This window comes from Balaenoptera borealis, assembly GCF_965194805.1.
Source record: "Balaenoptera borealis genome assembly, chromosome: 19".
Taxonomy (NCBI): domain Eukaryota; kingdom Metazoa; phylum Chordata; class Mammalia; order Artiodactyla; family Balaenopteridae; genus Balaenoptera; species Balaenoptera borealis.
This window is the reverse complement of record NC_138878.1, coordinates 1,713,811-1,740,401: the sequence shown is the minus strand read 5'-3', so window position 1 is coordinate 1,740,401 and position 26,591 is coordinate 1,713,811. Positions and strand designations below refer to the sequence as shown.

At 48.4% G+C, this 26,591-nt stretch overlaps 1 protein-coding gene across 9 annotated transcripts in view; it reads left to right on the top strand.

The window, feature by feature from the left end:
* BANP (BTG3 associated nuclear protein) overlaps nucleotides 1–26,591 on the top strand; it is a 103,529-nt gene that overhangs the window by 6,984 nt on the left and 69,954 nt on the right. For 5 of the 9 annotated variants that reach the window (XM_082368724.1, XM_082368723.1, XM_082368722.1 and 2 more), the window contains exons 2-4: nucleotides 18,874–19,012; nucleotides 22,457–22,548; nucleotides 26,099–26,298. In XM_082368724.1, the coding sequence (XP_082224850.1) occupies nucleotides 18,943–19,012; nucleotides 22,457–22,548; nucleotides 26,099–26,298 (362 nt within the window). In that variant the 5' untranslated portion in view covers nucleotides 18,874–18,942. Of the gene's footprint in view, nucleotides 1–11,925; nucleotides 12,253–13,080; nucleotides 13,351–15,144; nucleotides 15,468–18,873; nucleotides 19,013–21,133; nucleotides 21,224–22,456; nucleotides 22,549–26,098; nucleotides 26,299–26,591 lie in introns of those variants that run through there. The other 4 variants (XM_082368718.1, XM_082368721.1, XM_082368719.1 and 1 more) reach the window with 4 other exon arrangements.

The following is a 26,591-nucleotide window of genomic DNA, read 5'->3' as shown; positions in this document are numbered from 1 at the left end:
AGCCAAAACAAACAAAAAACACTCAATTCAACTTGCTTCACGAGTTCTCCAGGGATCATTCAAGAGCTCAGGAAGCCTGCTTTGCCTCTTTGGGATTTCTGTGGATCCACTATAATCTGAAGCAGAAATCACTCTTTCCGGCCAACAGGAGGTGGAGCAGGCAGAGCCAGCCCATCCTGGAGCACCTCTCAGGAGGCCACGATCACTGCCCTTCAACAAAAGTTCCTGTTTCTTTTTCCCCTGTCTCAGTCTCCAGGCCGTTTCTAGAGTCTGGAGATGCCACTGATGTGGTTAAACGCTCGGCTGTAGGGCAGAAGTCAACAAACTTTGTGTCAAGGGCTATATGAGTAGACATTTTTCGCTTTGGGGGTCTGTCCCAACCACTCAACTCTGCCCTTGGAGAAGCCAGAATAGACGTGGCTGTTTTCCAATAAAACTTATCTACAAAAACTAACCGCTGGCTGGACCTGCCCCTCAGACCGTAGTGTGTGACTCGAGACTGCAAGTGCTCATGCGAGTTGGGGAAAGAAGTCAAGCAGGGGAATTCAGCGAGAGTGAGCCGGTGGTGAGGAGCGCTCCCGCTGGGCCCCTTTCCCACAGGCCGCGCCACCTCCAGCAGCCGTGCTCCTCACTGCTGACTTGGGGAGCCTGGGGTGATCTGCAGGGTGTATTTTGGGAAAATGTGCACGAAGTATAATTGGCATCAGCGAAGCACCTTCAGATGAGAATGCATCTGTCCGTCCTCACTGCTGTTCTTTGGAAGAATAGCCTCAACATCTCTTCATAGGAATTGGATTTGGGTTTTTTCAGGCTTCGAAGTTGCAAGAATAGTACAAAGAATTATGGTGTAGGCTTATCCTAGAGTCTCAGATGCCAATATTTTATATTTGCTTTATCCTTTCTCTTCTCTGCAACTCTCTGTGTTTGTGTGTGTGTATATTTTTCTATTATTTTTTCCTGAACAGTTTGAAGTCCCTTTAACCTTAAACACTTAAATGGCTGTTTCCTATTAACAAGGACCTTCTCTTATATAACCACAGTACAGTTTTCAAAATTAGGAATCTATCATTGATGCAGCTGTGTTATCTAAGCATCAGATCTAGTTCAGATTTTATTAATTATCCCAATAACGTCCATTTTTAGCAAAACAAAAAGGGACTCCTTTATTAACTTTGGATGTATTTTTCCCTAAGAACATTTGCCCTTACCGACATGATCATAAATTAGACACCATACTCCTTACAAATTACAAGTTTAGCGACATCAAAAGTCTGCATATTTATTGTTGACAGCAATCACTTTGCATAATCATTTCCTTCTGCTATTCTGTTTGGGAGAGGGAAGGGAAAGATTGGCAGTAGAGGTAAGAGGCAGAATGCCGGGCTGTTTTTAAAGTCTGCCCAGATCATTGGTTACACGTGTGGATGCGGTGGGATTATGATGTGCTAGAGCTGTGGGTCAGAAATGAGTATGACCTTACGTGGTGTCATTTGCTAAATTTATAAAAAGTTCTTTAAGGTCACTCTCCAATCTACATAGTCCTGTTGGGCTGGGTAAGGGTTATTTTCTAAGGGCTTCTGCTGTTCAGTGCTGGACCCATTTATTTACCAAAGTACAGTTGACCCTTAAACAATGTGGGGGGTAGGGGCACCAACCCTGCACGTAGTGGAAGATCTGAATAGAACTTGTAGTCAGCCCTCTGTATCCGTGGTTCTGCATCCTCGGTTCAACCAGCTGCAGCTCGTGCAGTACCGAAATATTTACTGTTGAAAAAAATCGGCGTATCGGTGGACCTGTGCAGCTCAAACCAGTGTTGGGGCTGCTTGGCTTTGGGGCAGACTTGGCAGTGCCTGCTCTGCGTGGAGGACAGACACGCACGGCTTCCCTGCCGCGGTGGCGTGGGGCGCACGTCTGAGCATGTGTGAGACCCTTGGCACACGGCGTTCTTGGTGCTTGGGCCTCCTCGCCCATTTGCAGCCTGAAGTTCAGAGTCCTCGTCACGTTTCAGACCGGCTTCCTGGGCTTCTGGAGCAGTAAGAGGGAGGCATTCTGGTCTGATTAAGGCATTTGACTATGCATGCGGCTTTGAAAAGGTTAAAGTATCTTTATAAATACATGCTTTACATGGACATTTTAATGGCATGAACTTTTCATCAGTCTTACATCAGGCCCAGTAATTTTGGGGTTCTAAGTGCAGTTTCTAATCTTTAGGGTGTTGTTTTCCATGACTTTTTTTTGTTTTTTAAAAAATTAATTAATTAATTAATTTCTTTATTTTTGGCTGCGTTGGGTCTTCGTTGCTGCGCGCCGGCTTTCTCTAGTTGTGGCGAGCGGGGGCTACTCTTCGTTGCAGTGCGCGGGCTTCTCACTGCGGTGGCTTCTCTTGTTGTGGAGCATGGGCTCTAGGAGCGCGGGCTTCAGTAGTTGTGGCACGTGGGCTCAGTAGTTGTGGTGTGCAGGCTCAGTAGTTGTGGCTCACAGGCTCTAGAGCGCAGGCTCAGTAGTTGTGGCGCATGGGCTTAGTTGCTCCACGGCATGTGGGATCTTCCCGGACCAGGGCTTCAACCTGTGTCCCCTGCACTGGCAGGTGGTTTCTTAACCACTGTGCCACCAGGGAAGTCCCCATGACTAAGTTTTAATTAGACATTGAGAATTATGATCTTGAGTAAAATGGAGACTGTGAACTTGGCTCCTTGGCCCCCGAGGTGACAGTGGCGTGGGCTGTGTCTGCCACCACCGAGCCATGCCAGCACCGTGCATGGGTCAGCCAGCATCTGCGACTCGTCCTTGACGGGCTCCCTACACTTTTGTCCATTTTCTGTTGTAGATCAGATTACTTTGTTCTCCTTCGTTATGGGCCCTGCCTCTGAGGGGCTGTGTTTGCCTGATGTCAGTTGTGCGTCAGAAACCTCTGGAGTGGTCCCTGCATCTGTCACCTGTCCTCGTTACTTGTTTTAATGACTGCTCAAGCTGGGTGTTCATCGTCTTTTTTTAATGTTCCTGGCTAGGATTACAGCTTTCCTTAACATTTTGGCACATGATTGTTAGTATTATTTGGTTTCTGTAAAATTTCAAGGTGGAAAAAGATTAGGACACTGGCATCCTTACCCTGGACGGCTGACCACCCTCCTCCCCAAGCTTTGCAGTTCATGGGAATAAACAGGAGGGGCAGGTGAGTGATAAACGGATTTCAGTTTCTGGAGGGAGCTGAAGGATGGGTGGGTGCACAGCCCTGCTCTCAGGGGAGGCAAAGGGAACATGTGGTGATGGATGACAGTGGGGTTCGTTAGCCCAACACAAAGTGAGTTACCAAGTGACCGGGCCCTGCTCCCCATGCCTACCCCCCCACCCCACCCCCGCCACCCCACCTGCTCTCCGGTCTCATATTGCCTTAATAAATATTCATGGTAAGGGGATGGGCCTATCTCTGTAAAACGGGGATGCACCTACATCCAAGGTTGTGAAGACTCAGTGAAATAATGCTAATATGTGTTTAGGATCCAATGAATGGTAGCTCCTATAATTACTGTTATTATCATCAGCTTCACCCACCAGGCCCTGTATCTTTTTATGCTTACCAGTTTATATGGGGCAGATTTAATTGATAGAAATTTGCATGTAGTCAGAGTTTTGTCTGTGATAAACTTACGTCACAGAATCTTAGAATTTGAGAACTGGACAGGAGCTTAGAGGTGATTTAAATAGTACAACTTGCTAGTTAAAAGCTTGGGCATGGTTGTAAAGTATACACTTGTTAGAAACGCAAGGACCCTTGATAAATGTGTGTTTCTACTGTGAAGAATCCTCCAGTGTGAACTCCACACAGCTGGCCCGGCAGCCGCCCTTGGCAGTCATCAGGCTTAAGACAGCCTCTTGTTCTCTCCAGGGAGGTGACTTTTCTCCTGCGCTTCTCAGAAAGTAAATTGTGGTAGATTCTGTTGCTATAGAGTGTTGTAAGTTTGGCAGATTATTTGATATTCAGTGATATTTTATTGACAATTTTAAATTCTATCAGATGGTTTTAGACAGTTTGCAATGTTGAGTTTGAATTCTTATAATTTTAGGGCCAGTATTTCTTATATGGGCACATGTCAGTGGGAAAATGACTTTAAAAATTTTAAATTTCACCCTGAATTCAGCATGATGTGTTGTGGCTCTTTGCGACATAACATTCTTCTGTGGAGGTAAAAAAATTGACCTGTCATCTAATTTGTCCTCACGTCTGAGTGTTTTCCATGTTAACTGTAAAAAACACAGCAACAAGTGAAGTGTAGGAGAGAGCATTGCCTGTAGTCTCCAAATGTTGCATGTTTTACCTTTTTTTTTTTTTTAACGGGAAGATGATTAGAACCAAGATCTCTTCTGTCCCTGTAGCTGAAGGATTGAAGGAGCTGCCAGGCCTGTGACTAGTTCAGGAGAATCTGTGCTTACGGAGCACATGAACCTCAAGGTCGTTTCTTTATTCACTTGCTCAGGATTTACGGGTCACTTCCATGTGCCCAGCAGGGTGTTTGTGGCGTGATGATCCAGCGCACAGAGCAGAGGTTTTTACATTACAGTGAGGCTGTCAGTCACTGGACAAGCCGTGACAGCCCCCGAGCAGCCTCAGCCAGTGTGCAGACAGCTGGTTGCGGCTGTGTTCCAATAAAACTTTATTTGTGAACACTGACGTTTGAGTTTAATGTAATTTCATGTCAGGGAGTACTGTTCTTCTTTTGATTTGGTTCATGGGCTGTACAGGTGGAGGGTTGGAAATGGTCCACGGGGCCAACCCTTGGTCTAGAAGGCATTTGTTGAGTGAGTGAGTAAAATGAGGTCGTATCTAGGTAGGCAGGAGCCGGACTGGGAGAGGCCTGAAATGCAGATAGAGTTTAGATGTGATGCCAAGCCGGGCGCTGTGACGACAGCCCTTTGGGAGGTATGAGCCTGGAACTCATCTGCAGGATGGATGGGAGGGAATTGGCTTCCCGCCTCACCATGTGTGGCTTTGGGAGGGACGAAGGGACAGATCCGTGGATTCCACCTTAGGGTGGGTTACAGAGAGATGACGCCTAATCGCCAGGGACTGGAGGCAGGGACAGGGAAGCCGGTTCACGGGTTCAAGGAAGCAGAGCCCAGCGGCACAGGTGCAGTGGGGGAGGAGGAAGAGAGGAGTCGGGTGGGAAGGAGCAGGCCCCCGGGCCTGGTGATGGTCGGATACTGGGGGTGACAGCAGAGAGAGTTAAAAGAGGAGTTGCAGGGTTCTTTCTGGGGGGGTTGGTGGGATCTCCTTGAGCGGTACTCTCGGGAAAGAGTAGGGATGGGGGCAGAGTTCGGCTTTGGAAGTGTGGGAGCGGATTTTATTGTCAAATGGCCATAGTGTGGTTTGACATACTGGACCAGGGAAAGCACTGGTGAGGGGTCCGGGCGGCAGTGGTGATTTGGGGGTGTGGGTGTCACTCCCTGTAAGGGCCTGCCGTGCGCCCCCGGGACACGTGCTTCTGGGCTCTGGTTCCCCGAAGGGGCTCCGGGTGCCGCGGCGTGAGGCTCAGACGCGGTGCCGCTGGAGGGCCCAGCGTAGGTGGGGCCAGGGGTGAACCCCGGGGAGGAGGAGGACCCCAGGGTGCTCTGAGCGAGGAGAAGTGCTGAGCGGGGAGGCCGGTGGGAATCGTTCACAGGGCTCTTGTCCAGTCCGACGGTGAGTTTGGAAACCAGTGTTTTGTTTGGGGTCCTGAAGGGTGTGGGAAGGGATGGTGTTTGCGGACGGGTGTGGGTGAGGGTTCCAGAATGTGCTCTAGGAGTTTGGCTCTGGAGGGACGTGATGGCAGCTGGCGGGCGGCAGAGTGGATTGGAGGGTTTTATTATTTTTGTTTTTTCTAAAACAGTTATTTTGCAATCGCCTGAGATTTGCAGGTACGTAGCAGAGATGGTACAGGCTGTTTTTCCACCATTATGTCGTACGTGGCCGTGCCCGGGATGGTGTCCTCCTCCAGGGCGCTGGCTCTCCGAGCTCACCTGAGCTGTTGACTGAATCCGTGATCCTGTCTGCCTCCTCGCTGGAATCTAGGGGGCACTTCCTAGAGGGGCCCGATGGACACACAGGTATACACCCTGCATCTGGGTGCGCAACGGGGCGACGTTCTGACACATTGCGTCGTTTCTGTTTTTTCCTGCATTTGATAGTAAGTTGCAGAGGTCACCTCATTTCACCCCTAAGTGCTTGAGCACTCGTGTCCCGGGAGCAAGGGCATTGTTTTACATAACTGCACCTACAAACAGGAGCAGTGACTCCGTGTCACTGAAGATACGGTCCATACTCAGGTTTCCCCTGGGATTCTTTGTGGCTGCCTCTCCCCTGTCCCGCCCCTGGGCCTCCCTACATCGGCAGGTCTCCGCAGCCTCTGCCAGTTTGTTTCATGCCGTGGACTTTTCAAGAGTCTGGCCGGTAGACCAGCATCTCTGACCCCTTCCTTCCTCCTCTGACTGCTCAGCTCTCCGCCGGTTCTGGGCAGCGTGCCCTGATCCTCCTGGCCAGGCGGCTGCTGCAGCCCCCCACCGGTGTCCACCCTCGGCCCTGGCGGGCAGTCGATCCCAGGATACCCCCAGTGTCACTTCTCCGACTTACTGCCTTAGTAAGTGTCTCGTGGGCAGGGCTAGCTCTGCTCCCTTCAGCGTGTGTCTAGCACAGGACCCGGGGGTTGTTTTTTGAAGAATGTATGAATAAATGCAATAAGATCATTGATATTAATTGTATAAGTAGTCCACAGACACTCATTAAGGCTTGTCACAGAACTAGGAAATAAGGTTAAGGTGTTTAAGCCTACAGTCCCCGTACATTATTATAGTCCTGCATCTTTGGCAGATTTAGTATTTTATGTTATCAGAATAATACTTCACAGTGTAAGCAATTTAGGAGCTACCAGAGAAGAATTAAAATATGGGCATTATCTATGTAGAAACTAGAACTTTTATTGCGAGATATATGCAGGCCTCTGCAATGTATTTACATTTATCGTTGGCAGTTGGTAAATCAAGTAAAAGTTGCTTTTAATTGCTTGTATGATTTCTGTTTTATAGCAGACATTATCTGAAATTTGTTTTAATGTGCATGTGGTTCTTATGCTTTCTTTCTAGAGATATAATTCCTGAAGGCGGTGGTTGCCATCGTGGTCCACAGACCCCAGGGATGTCCTGTAGACATTCCCAGTGGGTATTTGTGGTCAGAATAGTTTTCATGATTGTCAAGAGGTCATTTGCCTCTTTTTGCCTGTTGACATTTGGACCGAGTCCCCGAGCTACCATTGTTGCTGGATTCTTTACTGCCGTGCAATTCAGAAAAGCCATTCTCATCTAAGAATGTCCTTGATGCAGCAGTAAAAATCATTCATTTTGTTAAATCTCAGCCCTGAGTACACCCCTTTTTAATACTCTGTGTAACAAAACAGGAAGTGTGTGGAAAGCACTTCTGCGTTTTGGAGTTGGGAGGTTGCCTGGAAGACGGGCCCTTCTGCAGTTACTTGGGTTGCTAGCTGAACTGGCCGCTTTTTCTCATGGACCACCATAACGGAATAATTGACACGTTACCAGCATTTCTTACTAAACGGACAGAGTTAGCCTGTCACTGCAAGGAAAGCAGCTAACACTATTGCCAGTGGTAAAATTTGTACTTCCAAGTGGAATTGGAATTTCAGAAAGCTTGTATCTGCCACTGTGAACCTGGCAGCTTCCTAATACTTCAAGACTTTTCTTTTTCTTTTTTTAAAATTAATTAATTAATTTACTTTTTTGGCTGCGCCGCGCGGCATGCGGGATCCTAGTTCCCTGAGCAGGGATCGAACCCGTGCCCCCGCAGTGGAAGCACTGAGTCTTAACTACTGTACCGCCAGGGAATTCCCCAGGACTTTTCTGATGAGATCAGTGCTGATGTTAAGGAATGTGATGCTTTAGGTAATCTGTAATGAACAACATTCGGAAGGTCTGCATAACTCACTGAACCAGTATTTTCCAAATGACCAAATCAGACCCGGGTAAATGTCCATTTAAAGACAGATTTTAAAGTGATAAAGTAACAAAAAGTTCAGCAGTACAGTTTTAGATTCCACATTGCAGCTCACCTTTGGGGAGAAATAAAGCCCTTGTTGAGGTTTGGTGTTGTATTACAGAGGAATATCCACAGTTATCTGAACGGGCTGTTCAGATGCACTGCCCTCTTTTTCATGCAGTAATAGATATGAGAACCCAGTTGTTTTCCAGTAAGTCTGACATTAAAGAGATTTGTAAAAATGCAAAACTATGTCTCTCTTCTTGCTAAGATTTTGCTGCTGTTGTTTTGGAAACTCTAGTAGTTATTTTTTTTAAATTAATTAACTAATTAATTAATTTGTTTTTATTTTTGGCCGTGTTGGGTCTTCGTTGCTGCACGCGGGCTTTCTCTAGTTGTGGCAAGCTGGGGCTACTCTTCCTTGCGGTGTGCGGGCTTCTCATTATCGTGGCTTCTCTTGTTGTGGAGCACGTGGCACGGGCTTCAGTAGTCGCGGCACGCGGGCTCAGTAGCTGTGGCTCGCGGGCTGTAGAGCAGAGGCTCCATAGTTGTGGCTTGTGAGCTCTAGGCGCGTGGGCTTCAGTAGTTGTGGCGCACGGGCTCTAGAGCACAGGCTCAGTAGTTGTGGCACACGGGCTTCAGTAGTTGTGGCGCGCGGGCTTCAGTAGTTGTGGCGCACGGGCTCTAGAGCACAGGCTCAGTAGTTGTGGCGCACGGGCTTAGTTAATCCACGGCATGTGGGATCTTCCCGGGCCAGGGATCGAACCCGTGTCCCCTCCACTGGCAGGCAGATTCTCAACCACTGCACCACCAGGGAAGCCCCTCTAGTAGTTATCTTTAGTAAAAAAAGTTTTGTATGTTAATATTGTAATGTATGGGTTTTTGTGATTTTTAAATGAATAAAGTATTCACACATTTTCTGTTCTAATATCAGAGATGGTGATATTGATAGATACACGTCCACGAGTACAAGCTCACTAACTTTCAGATGGGGAAGGGGGTCCTGAGACCAGTGTGTCTTGAAGTAAGACAGCGGTGCTGTGGGATCAGTTTAAAGTCAGCCAGTTCTCTTTCCTGCATTGGTGGTTTGTATTTGAGGAGGTTTATATATTTTGGAAAAGGTGAATAAAAGTGGCCAGTTTAATCAAACGTGTTAACTATAGAGGGGAAGGACCTGCCATCTGAGGCTAGTTTGACCTTCTTCTCCTAATTTCAAACTTAAACATTTTTAGGGGGGCTGTTTTGAAGAAGAAACAGTGTGGCCTGGATTTTCCTAAGAATCACTGCTTCCCGATGATCTAGTACCTGGCTGGTCATTTATAGTCACGTTTTCTCTTTCTTCCCTATTTGTCCTTTGAGTATCCCCCTGCCACCCCACACTGACTTGGGGAAAATCAGTAAGCTGAGTCTTGTTCCCATGTCTCAGTTTAATAAAAGTTGATTTCTTTGCTTACTTCATACTGGCGTTTAATTAATTTTATTACTACATCTATATCCAGATGGATCTGACTGAATGGAATGATCTTTATTTTCTTGGAGGTGCCCTGTTTCTGGAAGTTGAGCTTTTTAACTGGGCACCACTGGGCCACTTCCTGCTGGGGGTGGAGGTTACCGCTCTGGTCTTCACGGTGTGTGGACTTGTCCTTGCTGCTCAGGTGGACGTGAAGCCGGTGCCAGAGGCGGGGCGGTGGCTGGGGCACCGGGGCCTGGGGGGGCGGGGCTGCCGTTGGGCCTGGGTGCTGGCGGTTCCCACTGTCTCCTGAGTGATTGCTCTCCGAGACTTGTCTTCAGGGTCTTCTGTCTCTTGTACTCATCGGGGCCGCTCCTGCCCCTCCGAGGACTGTCTTCAGTCCGTGTATTTGGCATCTGTAAAGGGAGGTCAGCCTGGCATGGCCTACTCCCGAGGCCCCTCCACGGTGAGCTAGGCGCGCCCCCGCTTCCACCCATGACGTCACGGCACCTGGGCCGCGTCTCTTTACACGGGTCGCCTGCAGGGATCTGACGGCTGGGAAGTAGTTCTGGTAGAGCAGAGTCGGAGGTCACACAGTGGCTGTAGTGTGCGCCTCCCAGGGACAGCCTCCTGCAGACAGGTTCAGTGGGGCACTTGTTCAAGGGCTGATGGGAGAAACAGCTCTGTGCAGAGTGTCTGCCCTAAAAACCCCATATGTTGTGACATCCCCAATGAGATGACCCGTGTGATGTCGTTCTGGTGGTGACTGAGAAAATCCCAGGGTGGGCACAGGGGGCTTTGCCTGGTGATGTCTGCTGAAGTTCAGTCGTGTGCTCGATTACAGTAGCTTTTCTTTTTTTCCTGTTTCAGTGGCGTTTTGGTTTTATTTTATGGGTGTCCGAAATATTTAAAAATTAGCAAAATTAAAACTAAATGTGCAGTTCTGTGTTTTTTTTTTTATTTCAACACTTCTTTTTAATACAGAAAAATAACATATTTACATAGTTCTGTGTTTCTGCTGATGAACAGCTGCTCGTGTCTGTTGCTGACAACCCCTGAGCAGCTTGTATTTTCACTGTTAAACCTAACATGTCATTTGCATGAAGTTCACAGTTGTAAGCTAAACAGATATGTGACTTAATTATGGTACAGTCCTTATTGAAATCAAAACACAGACGTAGAGAACTCTGCCACCCTTCCTGCACGGTTTGTCAGCAGATGTGCGGCCCTTCATAGTTCTGCGCTGGGGGGTGACTCTCCCTTGGGCTCTCCCACTAGACCCGCGGCATGGACGTGCATGGTGTGCCAGGCCCCAAGCCGGGCAGTGAGCAAGATGGTGAGCGTTCCGGCTCAGTGGAGCTCGTCTTCCAGCAGGGGAGACAGATGCTAAACAAGATGGGTATTTAGCCTGTGTCGTAGGTTAGATATAATGGCTTTGTGATAAAGCAGGAAAGGGCAGCAGGGACGTGGGTGCTGGTGGTGGGTGTGACGGGTGAGGAGTGGCTGGCCGAGGGGCAGGTGGACTTCGGAGGGTGAGGGCTGAGCTGGCGTGTGCCTGCCCAGCTGGGGCGGCCTCCTTAGGTGGCGGACTGAGGAGTCGCAAGGGGAGCCTGAGGGGTGCGGAGAGAGGCTGGCTGGTGCTGGGCGCCAGGCACGCACCTTGAATGACTGGGGAACCTTCAGTGGGCTTTGAGCAGACAGTGATGCTGAGATGGGCTTTAACATGATCCCGTTTTTAAACATTGGCAGTAATTCTGGGGCAAAGGCAGAGCAGGGAGACCCAGGTGGGGGCCAGTGCGTGGGTCCAGATGTGCGATGACAAGGCCAGAGTGAGGACAGCGGGAGATTCTGCCTACAGGTCGGATGAGAGAGGAGAACCAAGGCCCAAAGGTTCTGGCCTGAGCACCTGGGGTGGGAAGTCTGGAGGTGTCGGCTGGTTGTGGAGAGGGACGGGTCCAGTTTGGGTTCCTTCACGTTGAGACTAGACACTCAGGGGAGTTGGCCTGGAGGCTGGTTGTCACGTAGATCTGGAGTTCCTGGGAGAGGTCGGAGGTGAAGTGGATTGTGAGCCTCGGCAGATAGATGGTATTTCAGTGTGGACGAGAAGAGGTCCAGCGCTGAGCCGCAGGGCGAGGGGATAGTCTGACCCGTGGTCCAGCAGAAGGGGCATCGCAGGGCAGGGCTCGGCAGGGCGCACCTGCGCGAGTGGTCACGGCTGTGGATGCCCACACGCCGTAGGCTGGGAGGTAGATTTAAGGCAGGGTTGAAGAAGGCTCCCTAATTTTTATCCAGATTTGACGTGCTTGGCCTCATCTGTGTACTTATTGCTCTGTTTTAGAAAAACAATCTCTATAATAATAAGCACAGTAAGTAAGTAATATGTACTTATAGAAAGCTCAACAGTCCGGGGGCTTTCCTGGTGGTGCAATGGTTAAGAATCTGCCTGCCAATACAGGGGACACAGGTTCGAGCCCTGGTCCGGGAAGATCCCACATGCCGCGGGGCATCCAAGCCCATGCACCACAACTACTGAGCCTGCGCTCTAGAGCCCGCGAGCCACAACTACTGAGCCTGTGTGCCACATCTACTGAAGCCCGCGCACCTAGAGCCCGTGCTCCGCAACAAGAGAAGCCATCGCAGTGAGAAGCCCACACACCACAACGAAGAGTAGCCCCTGCTTGCCACAACTAGAGGAAGCCCGCACACAGCAACGAAGACGCAACGCAGCCGAAAATAAAAAAAAAAAAGAAAGCTCAACAGTCCAGAAGTATAAAGGATGAAGGTCAGCTTGTTTTATCTGTACCTTTTCCCTCCTGTGTCACCTTGGTTCAGTGTGTATCATTCCAGAGCATCTCGTGTGCATTTGCATACACGGACACGTGACTACACACGGACACGTGACTACACATACATGCAGTTTTCCTCTTACACTCCTTTCTGTTAGTATTGTGTTCTGGAGACCTTTCCATTCACGTGAATGACTGTGGTGTCTCATGTCATTTACTTTACCAGTCCCCTGAGACTGAGCACTTGGGTTGTTGATTTTAGTTGGTGGGCTCTTTTCCACCCGCACCCTGGAAGATGCTCTCTTCACAAGCTTGTAGTCGTTGCTGTTCAGAGACGTTATTGAACAGTAATTGCAGTCCCGCTGCTTTGTGATATTAAGACTGGACTATCTCCAGGACTTCTGAGAAATGGCAGATTTCATTTGCCAAACTGGCAACCGCATGCATCGTTCTGTTCCAGTTTTCTTGGGCTTGTTGCCCTAATTTTTTCTGTTCAAACGTTCACTGTTAGCAGAATTTTAAATGACTCTTTATCCTGGCAGTAGAATCATTTTGAGTAAACAGCTTGGATAATTGTGTGGTGTCCTCATTTGGAAGAGGGTAGGATTCAGGATTTTATGGTGAGCTCGGAGTATTTTCTTAAGTCACTCACGGAGCTTCTAGAAATCAGGAAAAGCTTGAGTTGGGCACCTGAGAACTTTCCACCAGCCATTTGTGAGAGACAGGTATTTAACCTGGGACGTGTGGCCCCAGGGCCATCATGAATGGGCTTCAAGGTGAGTCACGGAGGTTAAGCCTGGCTGCATGCTGCAGATTCCAAAATGTGTTGTTTTTAGAGCAGGTGGTTGGTGATTTTCCTTTGGTATAAGGAAGTCCGAGGCAGGCAGTCCGGGAGGCCAGCAGCAGGAGGGCAAGAAGGAGGAAGGGTGAAGGCGGAAGGGTCCAGGAGCTGCCCCGCACTGCGTCTGCGCTCACACCCCATTGGCCAGAGTGGGTCACGTGGCCACAGCGTGCTGCAGGAGAGGCTCTGCTCTCTGGTGGCCCCGTGCCCTGTGAATTCGGATTCTTGTAACACTGAGCATCAGGGAGAGCAGGTACTGGGGTAGGCAGCCAGCAGTCTCTGGTAATTATGAGGCTCTGAAACTTGGCAGAGCTGTGTCTGTGCTTTTTTCCTGGAAAAGGAGCTGTAATTTTTTAAAAAGTAGATCCTGAAAGCAGTGTGTGACCCTAAAACGTTTTAAATCCATCAATTCAAAGGTGGGTAGGGTGGTATTATCTAACTGAGGACCACTGCCTTCATGAAGGAGTTCACTGTGCCCCTTTAATAATCCTTGCTTTGGTTCTTAGTTGGGAAAAAAGACCGAGTTATGGCATGAGTGACTTTGGTCTTTGTACCAACCACAGTTAATCTGCTCAGAGGTCACCTTCAGAGGACCCAGGTTTAGAATAAACCCCGGTAGGCCTGGTGGGCCCTCCCAGCTGTAGGTCCCGCCTGCCTCTGAGTCCTGGGGCTGCGGGTGAGGCTGAACGGGTGCCAGGGCTGAGAGTCGTACTGCATATGAGGGAGGTCGGGAGTGAGGATTTCCTCACGGTGGACGCCTCAATATTTAGTTGTCTGACCATTTTTAAAAAGTATTTTTACTTTTGAAAAGCTGATAAATGTACATGATTAAAACAAGGCAAATATAATTTCCTTTCATCTTTGTGCCCCAGGGGTAGTCTGTGCATGCCCCGCATATTTTTTTAAAATAAAGTGTGCTGTACACATTCTGCCCCATTTATGTTCGTGTAATACTGCATCTCGGGAGTCGTTCCTTAGAGAGCTCTGACTGGTTCTTCTAGACCAGCAGTCCCCAACCTTCTTGGCACCAGGGACCGGTTTCATGGAAGACAAGTTTTTCCACAGATGGTGGGGGGAATGGCTCAGGCGGTGATGTGAGTGATGGGGAGTGATGGGGGGCGGCAGATGAAGCTTCACTCGCTCGCCCGCCGCTCACCTCCTGCTGTGCGGCCCAGTTCCTGACAGGCCACAGACCGGTACCGGTCCGTGGCCCGGGGGTTGGGGACCCCTGTTCTAGACCGTTGCCGAGTCTCTCATTGTTCAGCCGTGCCAGACTTGTGTTTTTGAAACAGCATTCAGGTTGCCTCATCCATTCTTTTGCTGCTAAAAGCAACGCCCTGATTGTTTTGTTTCTCTGGTGGGCAGACATTTGCACACACATGTGACTCCCTCTGCTGGGCGGATTCCTTGGTGGGAAGGTCAGGGCCGGGCAGCAGCACTTTGATGCCTGTTGCCTATTGGTCTTCAGAGCTAAGCTCCCATCAAACGTGCAAAAGAGCGCCCACGTCCTGACAGGCCTCCAGCACGCCTGTCACACTGAGCGTCTGGTTGAAATTTGCATTTTAAAAAACACGCGAGAGGTTGTGTCTTCTCATGTTTAAAAGCTTTGTGACTTTTTTCCCCTGAGAATTTACTCTCATTCTTGTGCTCCTTTTGATTAGGTTTATTGGTCTTTTTTCTGTTGCTGTGAAAGGAAATTAGCTCTTTGGTGCATGTGTAACAAGTATTTTCCACTTTGTTTGAATTTTGCCTTAAGAAAAACCTTTTTATTAAATATAATACAAATAGAGAAAATCATAGTTTTGCCTGTTTGTTGTTGTCATTGAAGTCTCCTTTAATTTATAGGGGCCTTTTTGACGCCCCTCCCCCGCCCCGTTTAATGAATTTAAAAGTATTTCTCTTTCAGCCCATTGACGTTATCCTTGTTGAGGGTCATTTTTTCCCACCTTCGGCCAGGAGGAGCATCTTTGAGTTGGTTTCTGAGTCCTTTTGATACAGCCCTGATGTCTTTGATCGCTTCCCTACGTCTGGGATGACAGGATGTTATCTTGCATATTCCTTGCCTCAGACGTGGAATTAGCCATTTCTCCAAGAAGCCCTCATCTCTTGGTGAGAGGCGGTATTTCACAGTGTAGGCTGTAGGGAGCCACAGTGCTACTGGATTCAGCTACTGGATTCTGCACACACGCCTGAGTTCATACCTCCAATTCCAATACGTGCCCCGAGTCAAATCTGCAGCCCCGAGACCTCTTCTGCCCGACCTCTGGATCTGCTTGTCAGGACATCGGGAGTGACAGAATTGGAATATCCTGTAGATCCTCATTTGCGCATGGAAAATTCTCAGAGGGAATTCCAACACCACCACTCAGTGTGATTGTTAAAATTGTTAAAATTTGTTGTGTGTGTGTTCTCCCAATTTTTCTCCCCATTTTTAAGCGGGTAAATTGTATCTCCGTTGTCAGAGCACAGAGCCGTTGCATACTGTGCTTTCTCCTTTAGTCTCAGTCCTCCCCGTAAACGTAGACTGCTCACCACTGACCAGTTCACATGTTGCGTCTCCAAGTGGTCTTGGTTTTCTGAATCTTGTTTTCCAGCAGTTTCTTCAGGAAGGGTTTGTGGGAGCGCTGTTGTCTGAGTGCTGTATGTTGGCACAAGTGGCTACCTGTGTACCTGAAGCTCACTTTGTCTGGATGTAAAGGCTCCCGTTACTTTCCTCCAGTGTCTTGTGTGTGTGAGTCTCCGTCCTTCTGCTGTAGTTTGATAATCTGCCCCGCCCCCCACCATTTTAAGGTGTCCAGTATTTTTGTCTAGATGTCTAAAATAATTTTTCTTTTTTTCTTCAAATAATTTTACTAGAATGTGTCTTGGTATTGGTTGTTCTGCCTGCCCTGCCCCAAGTTTATGGTGTGTCTTTTTCATACGTAGTTTCAAATGTTTTCTCCTCATTTCTGAATAGTTTTTTCGGATTTGCTTGTAGTATTCCATTTCATTGCTTTCCTTTGGTTTTCTTTGTAGAATCCCCTATTAAACATATGTTGTATCCTCTTTGCTACTTTTTCTTCAACTTTTTTCTTTCATTTCATTTTTTAAAAAATAAATTTATTTATTTTATTTTATTTATTTTTGGCTGCATTGGGTCTTCGTTGCTGCACGCGGGCTTTCTCTAGTTGCGGTGAGCGGGGTCTGCTCTTTGTTGCGGTGTGTGGGCTTCTCATTGCGGTGGCTTCTCTTGTTGCGGAGCACGGGCTCCAGGCATGTGGGCTTCCGTAGTTGTGGCTCGCAGGCTCACTAGTTGTGGCTCACAGGCTCTAGAGCGCAAGCTCAGTAGTTATGGTGCATGGGCTTAGTTGCTCCGCGGCATGTGGGATCTTCCTGGACCAGAGCTCGAACCCGCGTCCCCTGAATTGGCAGGCGGATTCCTAACCACTGTGCCACCAGGGAAGCCCCATTTTGTTTTTCTTACGGTGTAATTTATTGTATTTACTTGCTCTTGGATTCCTTCTAGTTTAGCCTTCATTTCCAAAATTATTTTCCTTTTATTTGTAATCTTTTCTGAGTTTCCCCCCCTCATTTCTGAGTTTTTCTAATGCTGGTTTATGGTTAGTGATACCTTATATAATTTCCTTCATGAATATTAGTTTGTTTTGAAATATTAGGAGAGAGTTTTCATCTCTTAGGGACATGTCTTTCTAGCATGCTTTCACTGTCTGTAGTGATGCTACTTTGCTCCTATTCGCTTTTAATAGGTGTCACCTTGGCATGAGATTTGACCTCAATATTTTCTGTTGTTAATTTTCTATGGAATTGATTTTCCTGGATATATGGAAGGAAGGCTAGATTTAGAATAGTTTTTCTAATTTCTGTGTCCTAGAGCTCTATTTTCTGTTGTTTTTAGAAAGTTGTAAAAAATGTGGTAGCTGTTTTCTTGCGCTCTCCTGGCTGTTTTCCTCTCCCCCCTGTAATTAGACTCTCATTCTCCCTGTCCTGTACGCTTCGTATTCTATTCTAGTCATTTCTTTCCAGTGTATTTAGCGCAGGAGGGAGCTTTGGATGAGTAGTCTTTGTGAGTCTGTGGTCCAGAATGTTGCCCTGGTGTTTGTCTGCCCCCAGTGGTGCTCACCTCCTGGGTTCAGCCACTGTTCCCAAGCAGACCCGTTTTTTCCTTCTCTCGGACCTCTGCTTCCTCCTTGCTGCTCCCTTGAGGACCTCGTGCTGTCAGTGGTTTGCCCACTTGCTCATGCTTTGGGGTTCTTTAGGAAACACCCGATCTCTCAGCTTGTTACCGACCTTGACCTGGGTTCGCTGTCCTCATTTGAGAGATTAAAAATCTCTGTCCCTGCCATCCCTCCCTAGTTGGACTTCTAAAGGGTTCGGCGGCAGTACCTCTGCGGTCCCTTGCCCCCCCCCCCAACCCCCCAGTTGTTTGTCATCGGCGTCTGCTCTGGAAGGGACATTTGGTGCTTTCGTGCTTTCCTCAGTCTCACGTGAGGTGTCTAAATGGCGGTAACACACCTTGGCCATTTGATGGATTGCACCTACATGAAAGTGTTGCATTCGTTCTGTGAAGGGAAATTTAAGGCAGGAGCTTGGCTTCTTCTCCTGCAAATGGTTGTCCCTAAGAAATTCTGGAGCTTGCTACCGTTTAAGCTGTAGAATTTAAATCTGGATTTATAGGATTTAAGAACATGTGTGGAACCTGCAAATTTAATTTTATGCCTTTGGAACTTAGCCATTTAAAGGAGCTGTCAGTAGACTCCTGGTTGAGACTAGGTGATCTGAACCTCTTAATTCAGCTGCCCTGCGTGGGCACAGTGGGGGTGGGGTGTGCCTCAGGATGGTGGGCACATACGAGGCAGGCGCTGTGCTGTAGAGTTGGGTGCCCACTGTCTGCCCTCAGGGAACGTGCAGTCCAGTTGGGGAAGATAGATTACTTCTTTCATAAATATTTGTTTATAGGTAATTAAAATATAAAGTGTAGAATGATAAAAGTATTACGGTGGCATTGATTCCTGATCTCCAGGCACCCTGTTTGCAAGTACTGCATTTAGACCACTGTGTTGATAGGTCGTATTTGGAGAGACGTGGCCTCATTTCTGTTTTGGAGACGGTGTGTCTAGGTCTAATCAGAGTGTTTGAGGATCAGGAAGAAAGGAACGCACTGCGTTGCAGATGTGGTGCCATCTTGGCGGCGGCAGGGTGGTGGCGGACAGGCTCCGGGCTGGGGCAGGGGGCTGGTGCTGGGCTCAGTCCTCCCAGGAGCTGCCGCTCTCTGCCTGCCTGAGGGGAGGGCGCTGCAAGGAGTGGAAATGGGGCGGGGGGACAGCCTTGGCGGAAGGGTCCGTTTGGGTAAAATTCGGGAGGTATGTTTTCGATGGTTTCCGGGGTGTGGTGTGTCTAGTGGATCTGAGAGCTGGCAGGGGCAGGCGAGGGACAGGACGTGTTCCGTGGGCAAGAAGGGGACCCGGGACATCTGGCTTGGGGTGATGTGTCCTAGCTGTCTTAGGAAGGTGACTTAGGACGGGGTGTGGGAGTGGACTGACGAGGTGGGGACTAGTCTTGTGCTGAAGGACAGAGGCAGTGAGAAATGTTTGGGGGCCATTTCTCAGTTCTCAAAGGGCACTAACCTTTTGGTGGTTTGGGGCAAGAAGAACCCTATATTTAAAAAACCCACAGGCTTCTGGTGTCCTCTTGGATACAGATCATGGCTAGCAGTTTCCAGCATTTCAAGGTCACGATCGTTCATCTCCCTCTCCGCTGTCCTGGCTTTTGTTTTTAGGTGACAGAAACCCTGTGCTTCGTGAGTCTGATTCCTGCCCATTGACCGGCCACTCTCCTCTCGTCCTGGATGATGTCAGAACAGGACCTGGCGGATGTGGTGCAGATCGCCGTGGAGGAGCTGAGTCCCGACCACCCAGGTACAGGGCGCGGGCAGTAGGGGGCCGGGCAGTAAGGAGCCGGGCAGTAGGGGGCCGGGCAGTAGGGGGCCGGGCAGTAGGGAGCCGGCGCTCCCCCCCAAAGCGCTTCCACAAGTTTCCTCTCCCTTCAGTAAAGCGAGAGAAGAAGCGGTGCGTGCCCTGTATGAAAAACCCGGACCAGAGCGCGTGAGCTCTGTCAGCCCCGTGCCCATCCCGGTGGTCCCTGCGCCTCCCCTCGGCCCACCTCTGCACCGCACGTGGCTGTCCAGCCCCGGCCCCTCTTCCTGCCCCGCCCCCCGCTCCCCTGACTCCCCGTTAAAGCCCCCTGTGGTCACGTCTGGGCCTCTTCCGCTGCTGTGCACAGTCTGCCCTGCGCGTGGACACCTGCGAGGTGCTCCCTCCTTCATCCACCTCTTCCCCGGGGACGCTGTTCACATCGTTTGCACTGTTTTTCTTTTAAGTACATCCTGCTACAAAGGTCCTTGCTGCGTATTGCAGCAGATAGTTTTGTAGGGTAAGTTCCCAGAAGCAGAACCGCTGTGTATGTTCAGAGTTTTGGTAAGACAGGCTTTATCCGATTATTCTGTGAGGTGACTTTCCTGCCCTTTTGCCAGGGCTGGTAATTTTCCTTAGTGACTTTAAAGGCACCCATCTACTTTGGAACTTTAACTAGATATTAGACACTTTATAAGGGAAACCCTAAATTTCAAGAACTTCATCTTGAGCTACTTCACCTATGAAATACTTTGTTAGCACTTTATTTTATAAAAGGATTTCTTAGTAAGGGTCCTCCTTTTTTTTTATATAAAGTTTAATGTGTTTTATATTTCTGTTAAGTTTGAAATAACAAGCGTACCCAATTAAATCACATAGTGTTTTGGTTGTCTGGTTATTCTTTCTGGAATAGTAGAGTTGAAATGCTAACTTTTTTCCCCACAGAAAAGAGAATTTTTAGAAATCTCATAAGAAAGTGTGACGATGTCTATCTTGTATGATCTCTTTGCTGTGTTAGTTGAAAAAGCTTCACTGGGAAATTAGTTATGTATGGAAGGGTGGGTAGCACATGATTTTGGGATTGAACAAGCAGTCACAAAGAGATTGGGGCACCCTTTCACGAATGCTATTCTTTAGTCAGTTTTTGTCATTTTGCCTCTGATTTGTTCATAAGAAGCACTATCACCTGGTAACTGGCAGGATCAAGACCTGCCAGATCCTTGAGCCAAGTCAGGGCATCTGAAGGTAGCTGTTTAACCCCAGTTTTCTCTGTAAAAGTGAACCAGTTTGTTTAGAGCGAGAATGTGAAGGCTTGACCTCATTTAGCACCGCACCTCAGAAACCAGTGAACTAAAAAAAAAAGCAACACTGTCACTGTACATCACAATTTTAAAAACAACTGTTCATATTTTGGTGGGTGGATGACAGTTTCTTTAGAAAACACTCACACTGCAATGCTGTAAAAGAAAAATGTTCCAGTTATATAAATTTTAAGCATTTTTAGAACTATTAAAATTCTGACAGTTTACTTCCCAATTAAATTCTCTCTCTGTAGATTACAGTCCAAAGAAGGATTAGAGAAGTCACTTCTGACCCTGGTGGTGTTCCGTGTGGGCTCCTTAACTAACTGGGAAGTATAGCTGTGGCTGTGTAATGAACACCTACTGTGCGCGGGGCCCCCTGAGGCCTTCGTAGACAGGAGGCCGGCCATCTCTGGCCCCAGAGGACTCCCCCAGCACCGGCAAGCACTGTGCTGCATCCCACACGTTTGTCCTGAGTGGGTTTAAGATTGAGATGATTTTTTCCTCATTTCTAAAAGGTGAACTTTGTAAAACTTAAACGTATAGTCAAGCAAGTAGAAGAAATAAAAGTTTCCCATAATCCTAGTGATAAAACTGCTTCTAAATTGTTGGCATGTATGTCCTTCCGTTTTTTTTCTGATTTCCATTTAAAATCAAAATGCTTAGGTTCTTGTGACTTTGCACGCACTCACCACACGGCTGCAGTCTCTTTGCCCATCTGCACACACATACGATTGTAAATTTCATCGGGCCTGTCATTCCAGGTGATCGTGATGGCTTTAAAATGAACATTGAGTTCTTTTGTCTAATTTTAAAAGTAATGCATGCAGAGCGATAAAAAACAAAGTAAAAAAGGACCAAGAAGAAAGTAAACTAGCAGCCCCGCGGCCCGTAGAAAGTGAGCGCCGGAACCCAGGTGTGTGCCCCTGTCACCGCCACGGGCTGTGCCTCCTTTCCCTCATCTGCTCCGCTGCCCTTTGCTTACAGCCTTGAGGTGCTTTGCTCTGCCAAGGGCTTGGAGTCTTCTTCCTGTAGTTACAGGAAGCCAGCTGTGTGACCCTGGTCAAGTCGCTTAACCTCTCTGGACTGGATTTCAGCAAGTTAAAGGGATTAGACTAGCGGTTGCTGGAGTCCCCCCGTCCTCCCAGTCCTTTCTTAATTACCAGCGTCCAGTGGGAGTAGGTAGGCTTCGATGAAGGTTCTGAGAACCTGTGTTTTGCACTTGTAGCCACGGATTTTTCCTTTTTTACCTTAATGAGAACTCATTCCCACACATTTTATGGAGGTGTTTGAGGTGTGGAGACACAGTGTACGATGCAGAGCCCTCTGGTAAGCAGGATGCTTCTGGCATCGTTGGCCCGTGGCTGGTTTCTGCGAGGTAGAGCTTTGGGTGACAACTTACCTCTGGAAACCAGCTTACTGGTCTCGCCTGGGACCCCTGACAGGTTCTCGTTAGAGTCGCAGGTCTGTTCAGCGTAAAGAGTTTAGAGTTTTGAGACGAATCACCTGGCACATACAGGTGTAAAGGCACCGGGCTTGGGACCATGTTGTGCCGGCCTTGAACTTGGGCCGAGTTGCTCATCCGAGGAGAAGCCCTGAAGACCCCTTGGAAGGTGCTGGTGGGAGACCTTGATTTCAGCCACACTGGCCGGGGGGAACAGCTTTCCCTGTAACTTAGCGTGTTGCGTTTGAGACGAGTTTGATGACCAGCACCTCAGAAAATGTAATATTCAGAGAGTGGCTTTGATTTTGGAATGAGGTGGCCGGCTGACAAGACTTTATTTTAAAGTCGGAAAGAAATCATTATTAGCGATTGGATTCTATCAGAAAAGGGTAGCTGGATAGAGCATTGAGTGAGAAGCCTGCAGTCTTGGTGTTGGGGTCACCTCAGTGGCACATTAGCGAAAAAATTTATCCGGTATCTCAGTTTTTCTTGAGATTAGGGAGAGATCCTATTTTCTGCCTGACTGAGAATTTTAAGTTAAATCTGTAAAAAGTAAAATATGAAGCAGGTTGTGCCATTTCTCATTTAACCTTAAGGTGACACCTTTATACTTAAGGTGTCAGAACTGTTTACTATCTTAATATTAAACAGCTATGTGAAACCTTTTGTATTAAAGTTTTTTTTGTCTCTGCCTTTAATTTTCAGTTGTACTGGAGAATCACGTAGTGACAGACGAAGATGAACCAGCTTTGAAACGCCAGCGACTAGAGATCAATTGCCAGGACCCTTCTATAAAGGTAAAAATATTAACGTATGTTTTTGTTTGTATCTTATGTGGGGCTACCATAACAAATTATCACAATGCGGGGTGGAGTGGGGAGTGCTTAAAACAACAGAAATTTATTCTCTCGCAGTCCTGGAGGCCAGAAGTCTGAAATCAGGATGTTACCAGGGCTGAGTTCCCTGCAGAGGCTCTGGGGGAGGGTCCCTCCTGCCTCTTTCAGCTCCTGGGGGCCCCAGGCGTCCCTTGCCTTGTGGCCGCGTCCCTCTAGTATCTGCCTCCGTCTTCACGTGGTCTCTCCTCCGTGTCTGTGTCTCTCCTTTTCGGTCTCTTATAAAGGCAGTCTCATTGGATTTAGGGCCACCCTAACCTAGGATGACCTCATCTTAACTTGATTACATTTGGAAAGATCCTGTTTCCAAGAAAGGCCACATTTGTAAGTTCTGGGGGTGAGGATGTAGACGTATGATTTCTGGGAGTCACTGTTCAACCCCCCACAAATGCATAAAGTTATGACGTTTTCCCTCGAAGAATCACATTGTTTAATTGGGATCGCTGCCACATGAGGCCTCTTCCTTCGTAGACCCGTGGACCTATTGTGCACAGAGGGAAAGTGCACAATTCCTGTGGCGAATATTTTCTACTAGTGATGAAGCACTTTTGTGCCTATCGTTTAAGTCACCTCAATTTTAAAGTTTGCTGGATGGGTTCTGGGAAACCGCTGAGTCAGTCGTGGGTGATGGCTGCTTCTTGGGTTTGCTTGTCTGGTCTGCAGTTCGCAGAGCCACAGAGATAAACACCAGCACCTGTGAGAAGTTAGGACAGCAGTGCAGAGAACCTAAGCGACTTCTCCTGTACCCTGTGGTTAGAAACATCCGGCTCACCTTTTTAACAAGGAGAAGCAGCGTGAGCGTAAAGATACGTGGGGTGGTATAAAGACACATTCAGTTAAATTTCTATTTCATACTAATGGATAGAGGGCTGCTGCTTCAGTAACCCCACATTATGTCTTAAAATAAAATGCAGTTATAATTTTATCACAAAAGAGGCGTGTGTGGTAAACAGCACAGCAGTCAGACGTGGATAAGGTGCAGTGAAAGCGGCCCTGCCTCAGCCCCGTCCCCTGGTCGGTGAGCAGGGCCTCGGGCCCCGGCTTGAACCCAGCACTCCTGTGCTGGGAAAAGTGTGCTCACCAGATTGCCAGAGCTCTTTATTTTATTTTTTTTCACTTTAAATTGGTTAATTTAACTTTATTTTTTAATATGTCTTTATTGGAGTATAATTGCTTCACAATGCTGTGTTAGTTTCTGCTTTATAACAAAGTGAATCAGCTATACATATACATATATCCCCATATCTCTTCCCTCTTGCATCTCCCTCCCTCCCACCCTCCCTATCCCACCCCTCTAGGTGGTCACAAAGCACCGAGCTGATCTCCCTGTGCTATGCGGCTGCTTCCCACTAGCTATCCATTTTACATTCGGTAGTGTATATATGTCCATGCCACTCTCGGAATTCGCCCCAGCTTCCCCCTCCCTGTGTCCTCAAGTCCATTCTCTATGTCTGTGTCTCTATTCCTGCCCTGCCACTAGGTTCATCAGAACCATTTTTTTTTTTAGATTCCATATATATGCGTTAGCATACAGTATTTGTTTTTCTCTTTCTGACTGACTTCACTCTGTATGCCAGACTCTAGGTCCATCCACCTCACTACAGATAACTCAATTTCGTTTCCTTTTATGGCTAATATTCCATTGTATATGTGTGCCACATCTTCTTTATCCATTCATCTGTCGATGGACATTTAGGTTGCTCAGAGCTCTTTAAAAGGAATAGATTTGGATGATTTTTGGTTAATATCCCTTGTATATAGAAGACTTATTTAAAAGTACTATTCTCTGCCTTTCTTTGTTTTATTAATTTGTGAAGTTGTGTTATTAGTGTATAACAGTGATGTTCGTCCAAACTCCAGGCAGAATCACTTCTAATTCAGAATTAAGACAGTGAGGTTTCACTGTGTTTAGGGAATTTGGGAGCCACATGGTTGATGTCTTCAAATTATAAAAAATAATGGGGTCATCGGTGATTGTATCTCAAGACTTCAGCCAGCGGCTAGTGGTTGTCACGACGTCTTAGGTCAGGGTGGGCCTCGGGCGCTGCCTCGATGTCGCTCTCAGGGGATGGGCCATCAATGCTGTGTCTCCACATGGCCCTCTCACGGTCTGCCGTGCCTCCACGGCCCGTCCTCCTGGGGGGAGTCAGCGGAGGACGTGGGATTTCACCCTCTCGCATATGTGTTAGCTCTCCCGCGATGGGACTTGTCAGGGGGGTGATTGCTTGAGACACAGCAGGTTGTTGGACAGTGTGTGGGTTTTATTTACCCGACTGCTGCCCTTACTGACGTACAGACCGGGCAGTTAGATGCGTTTAAACTCTTCAAAAGATCAGCTCAGTCTGTTAAAAGCACTGAATAAGAGTATCCATTTTCCTCGCCTCCCGGGCCTTGATTCCAGCCGCACGGTGTGATGGACCACGTGGCTCTAGCTGTGGGGGTCACCTCCCATGAGGAAGGGGAGCGGCCGCCGGAGTGGGTCTGCCGCGGCTAGTGGGCAGAGGGGCCGGCCTCCGTGCCGCCGTGCGCTGGGGTCCCGGTCTGCTCTGAATGGCCCCTGTGCCCGTCTGCTCTCCGCGGTCTGTCCCCTTCCTGCTGATGTGACTGGCACTCTGGGCATTTTTCCCTTTGAAGTCAAGGGCAGAAAAGGAGAGAGAAAAGGTGAAATACGAACTCTTCACTCTTTTCGGCTGCCGCCTCCCCTGCCCTCTCACTGCTGAACTGGGCGGCTGGACGCTCCAGGGCCTTGCTCCTGGCTGGCGCCCGTGTCCCAGTATCAGCTGGTGAGGCCACTGAGGGGAGCAGCCTGCTTCCCTCTGTGTCCCTGCCGACTCAGGGCAGGAGTGGCCGCCGTGGGAGGGGGCGAGCTTCCTGTCCGGTGTTTGTCTGAGCCGTTCCTTGCCTTTGGAGCCACGCACGTCCCTGTGGTCGGCGGGACTTGGGTGGCAGCAGTGGAAGGCGAGGCTGCTCTTTCTGTGGCCACTAGGTGGCAGGCGTGCTGCTCCCACGCGCGGGAGCGTCATCGCCACATTTCTCCTTGGGGGTGGGGCTCAGGGGAGCGTAACATGAGCAGGCGGGTTTCCGGGCCGTTTTGATGTTGGATGTAATCTGTTTTCATTGTAGAATTTGACTAGTTTTATGTGTAAGTTTACTGATTAATAGAAACTTGCGTCGTAACGTCCACTTACATCTTGTGTTATACGGACTTAAGTGTAACTAGGAACCGCAACTACACAGAAGTAAGGGCCCGATTAAGTAGTCACGTTGTGAGTGCACAAGGTCGAGCTTGTTTAGTGAAATGCTTCTGGCTTATAACTAATGAGCTGAAGTGCGGGGATTGTTCTGTGGGAATAGACACAGCTGAGTCTGGGAAATAGCTGCCTGATGTTCCTTGGAATTGTCTCCTTGGAGTTCAGGATGCCCTTCCTGAAGCTTTCTTTTTTTTCACTTGCAGTCATTCCTGTATTCCATTAACCAGACAATCTGCTTGCGATTGGATAGCATTGAAGCGAAGCTGCAGGCTCTGGAGGCCACATGTAAATCACTGGAAGAGAAACTGGATCTGGTCACCAATAAGCAGCACAGCCCCATCCAGGTGCCCATGGTGGCGGGCTCTCCTCTCGGCGCCACCCAGACCTGCAACAAAGTGCGATGGTAAGAACCTCCTTCCCGGGCCCGGGCCCCTCGGCGCTTTCAGGGCGGGATCCTAGTCAGACTGGACAGAAACACGGGGCCTCTGCGGGGTGGCTGGGGTCGTCCTCACCGTTTCTTTTTGACATAAGCCAGGCTGGTGCCTCTCTTCTTTGGAACTGGCCCACTGGAGCTTTGAAGCTGTACGTTCGTTTCTTCTCTTTTTTTTCTGTTCCACCTGGCTAGTCTTGAGAGATTTTTTTCTTCATAGGTAGCTTTTTATACATTTCACTTGAGTATATCAAACTTTGCATTCG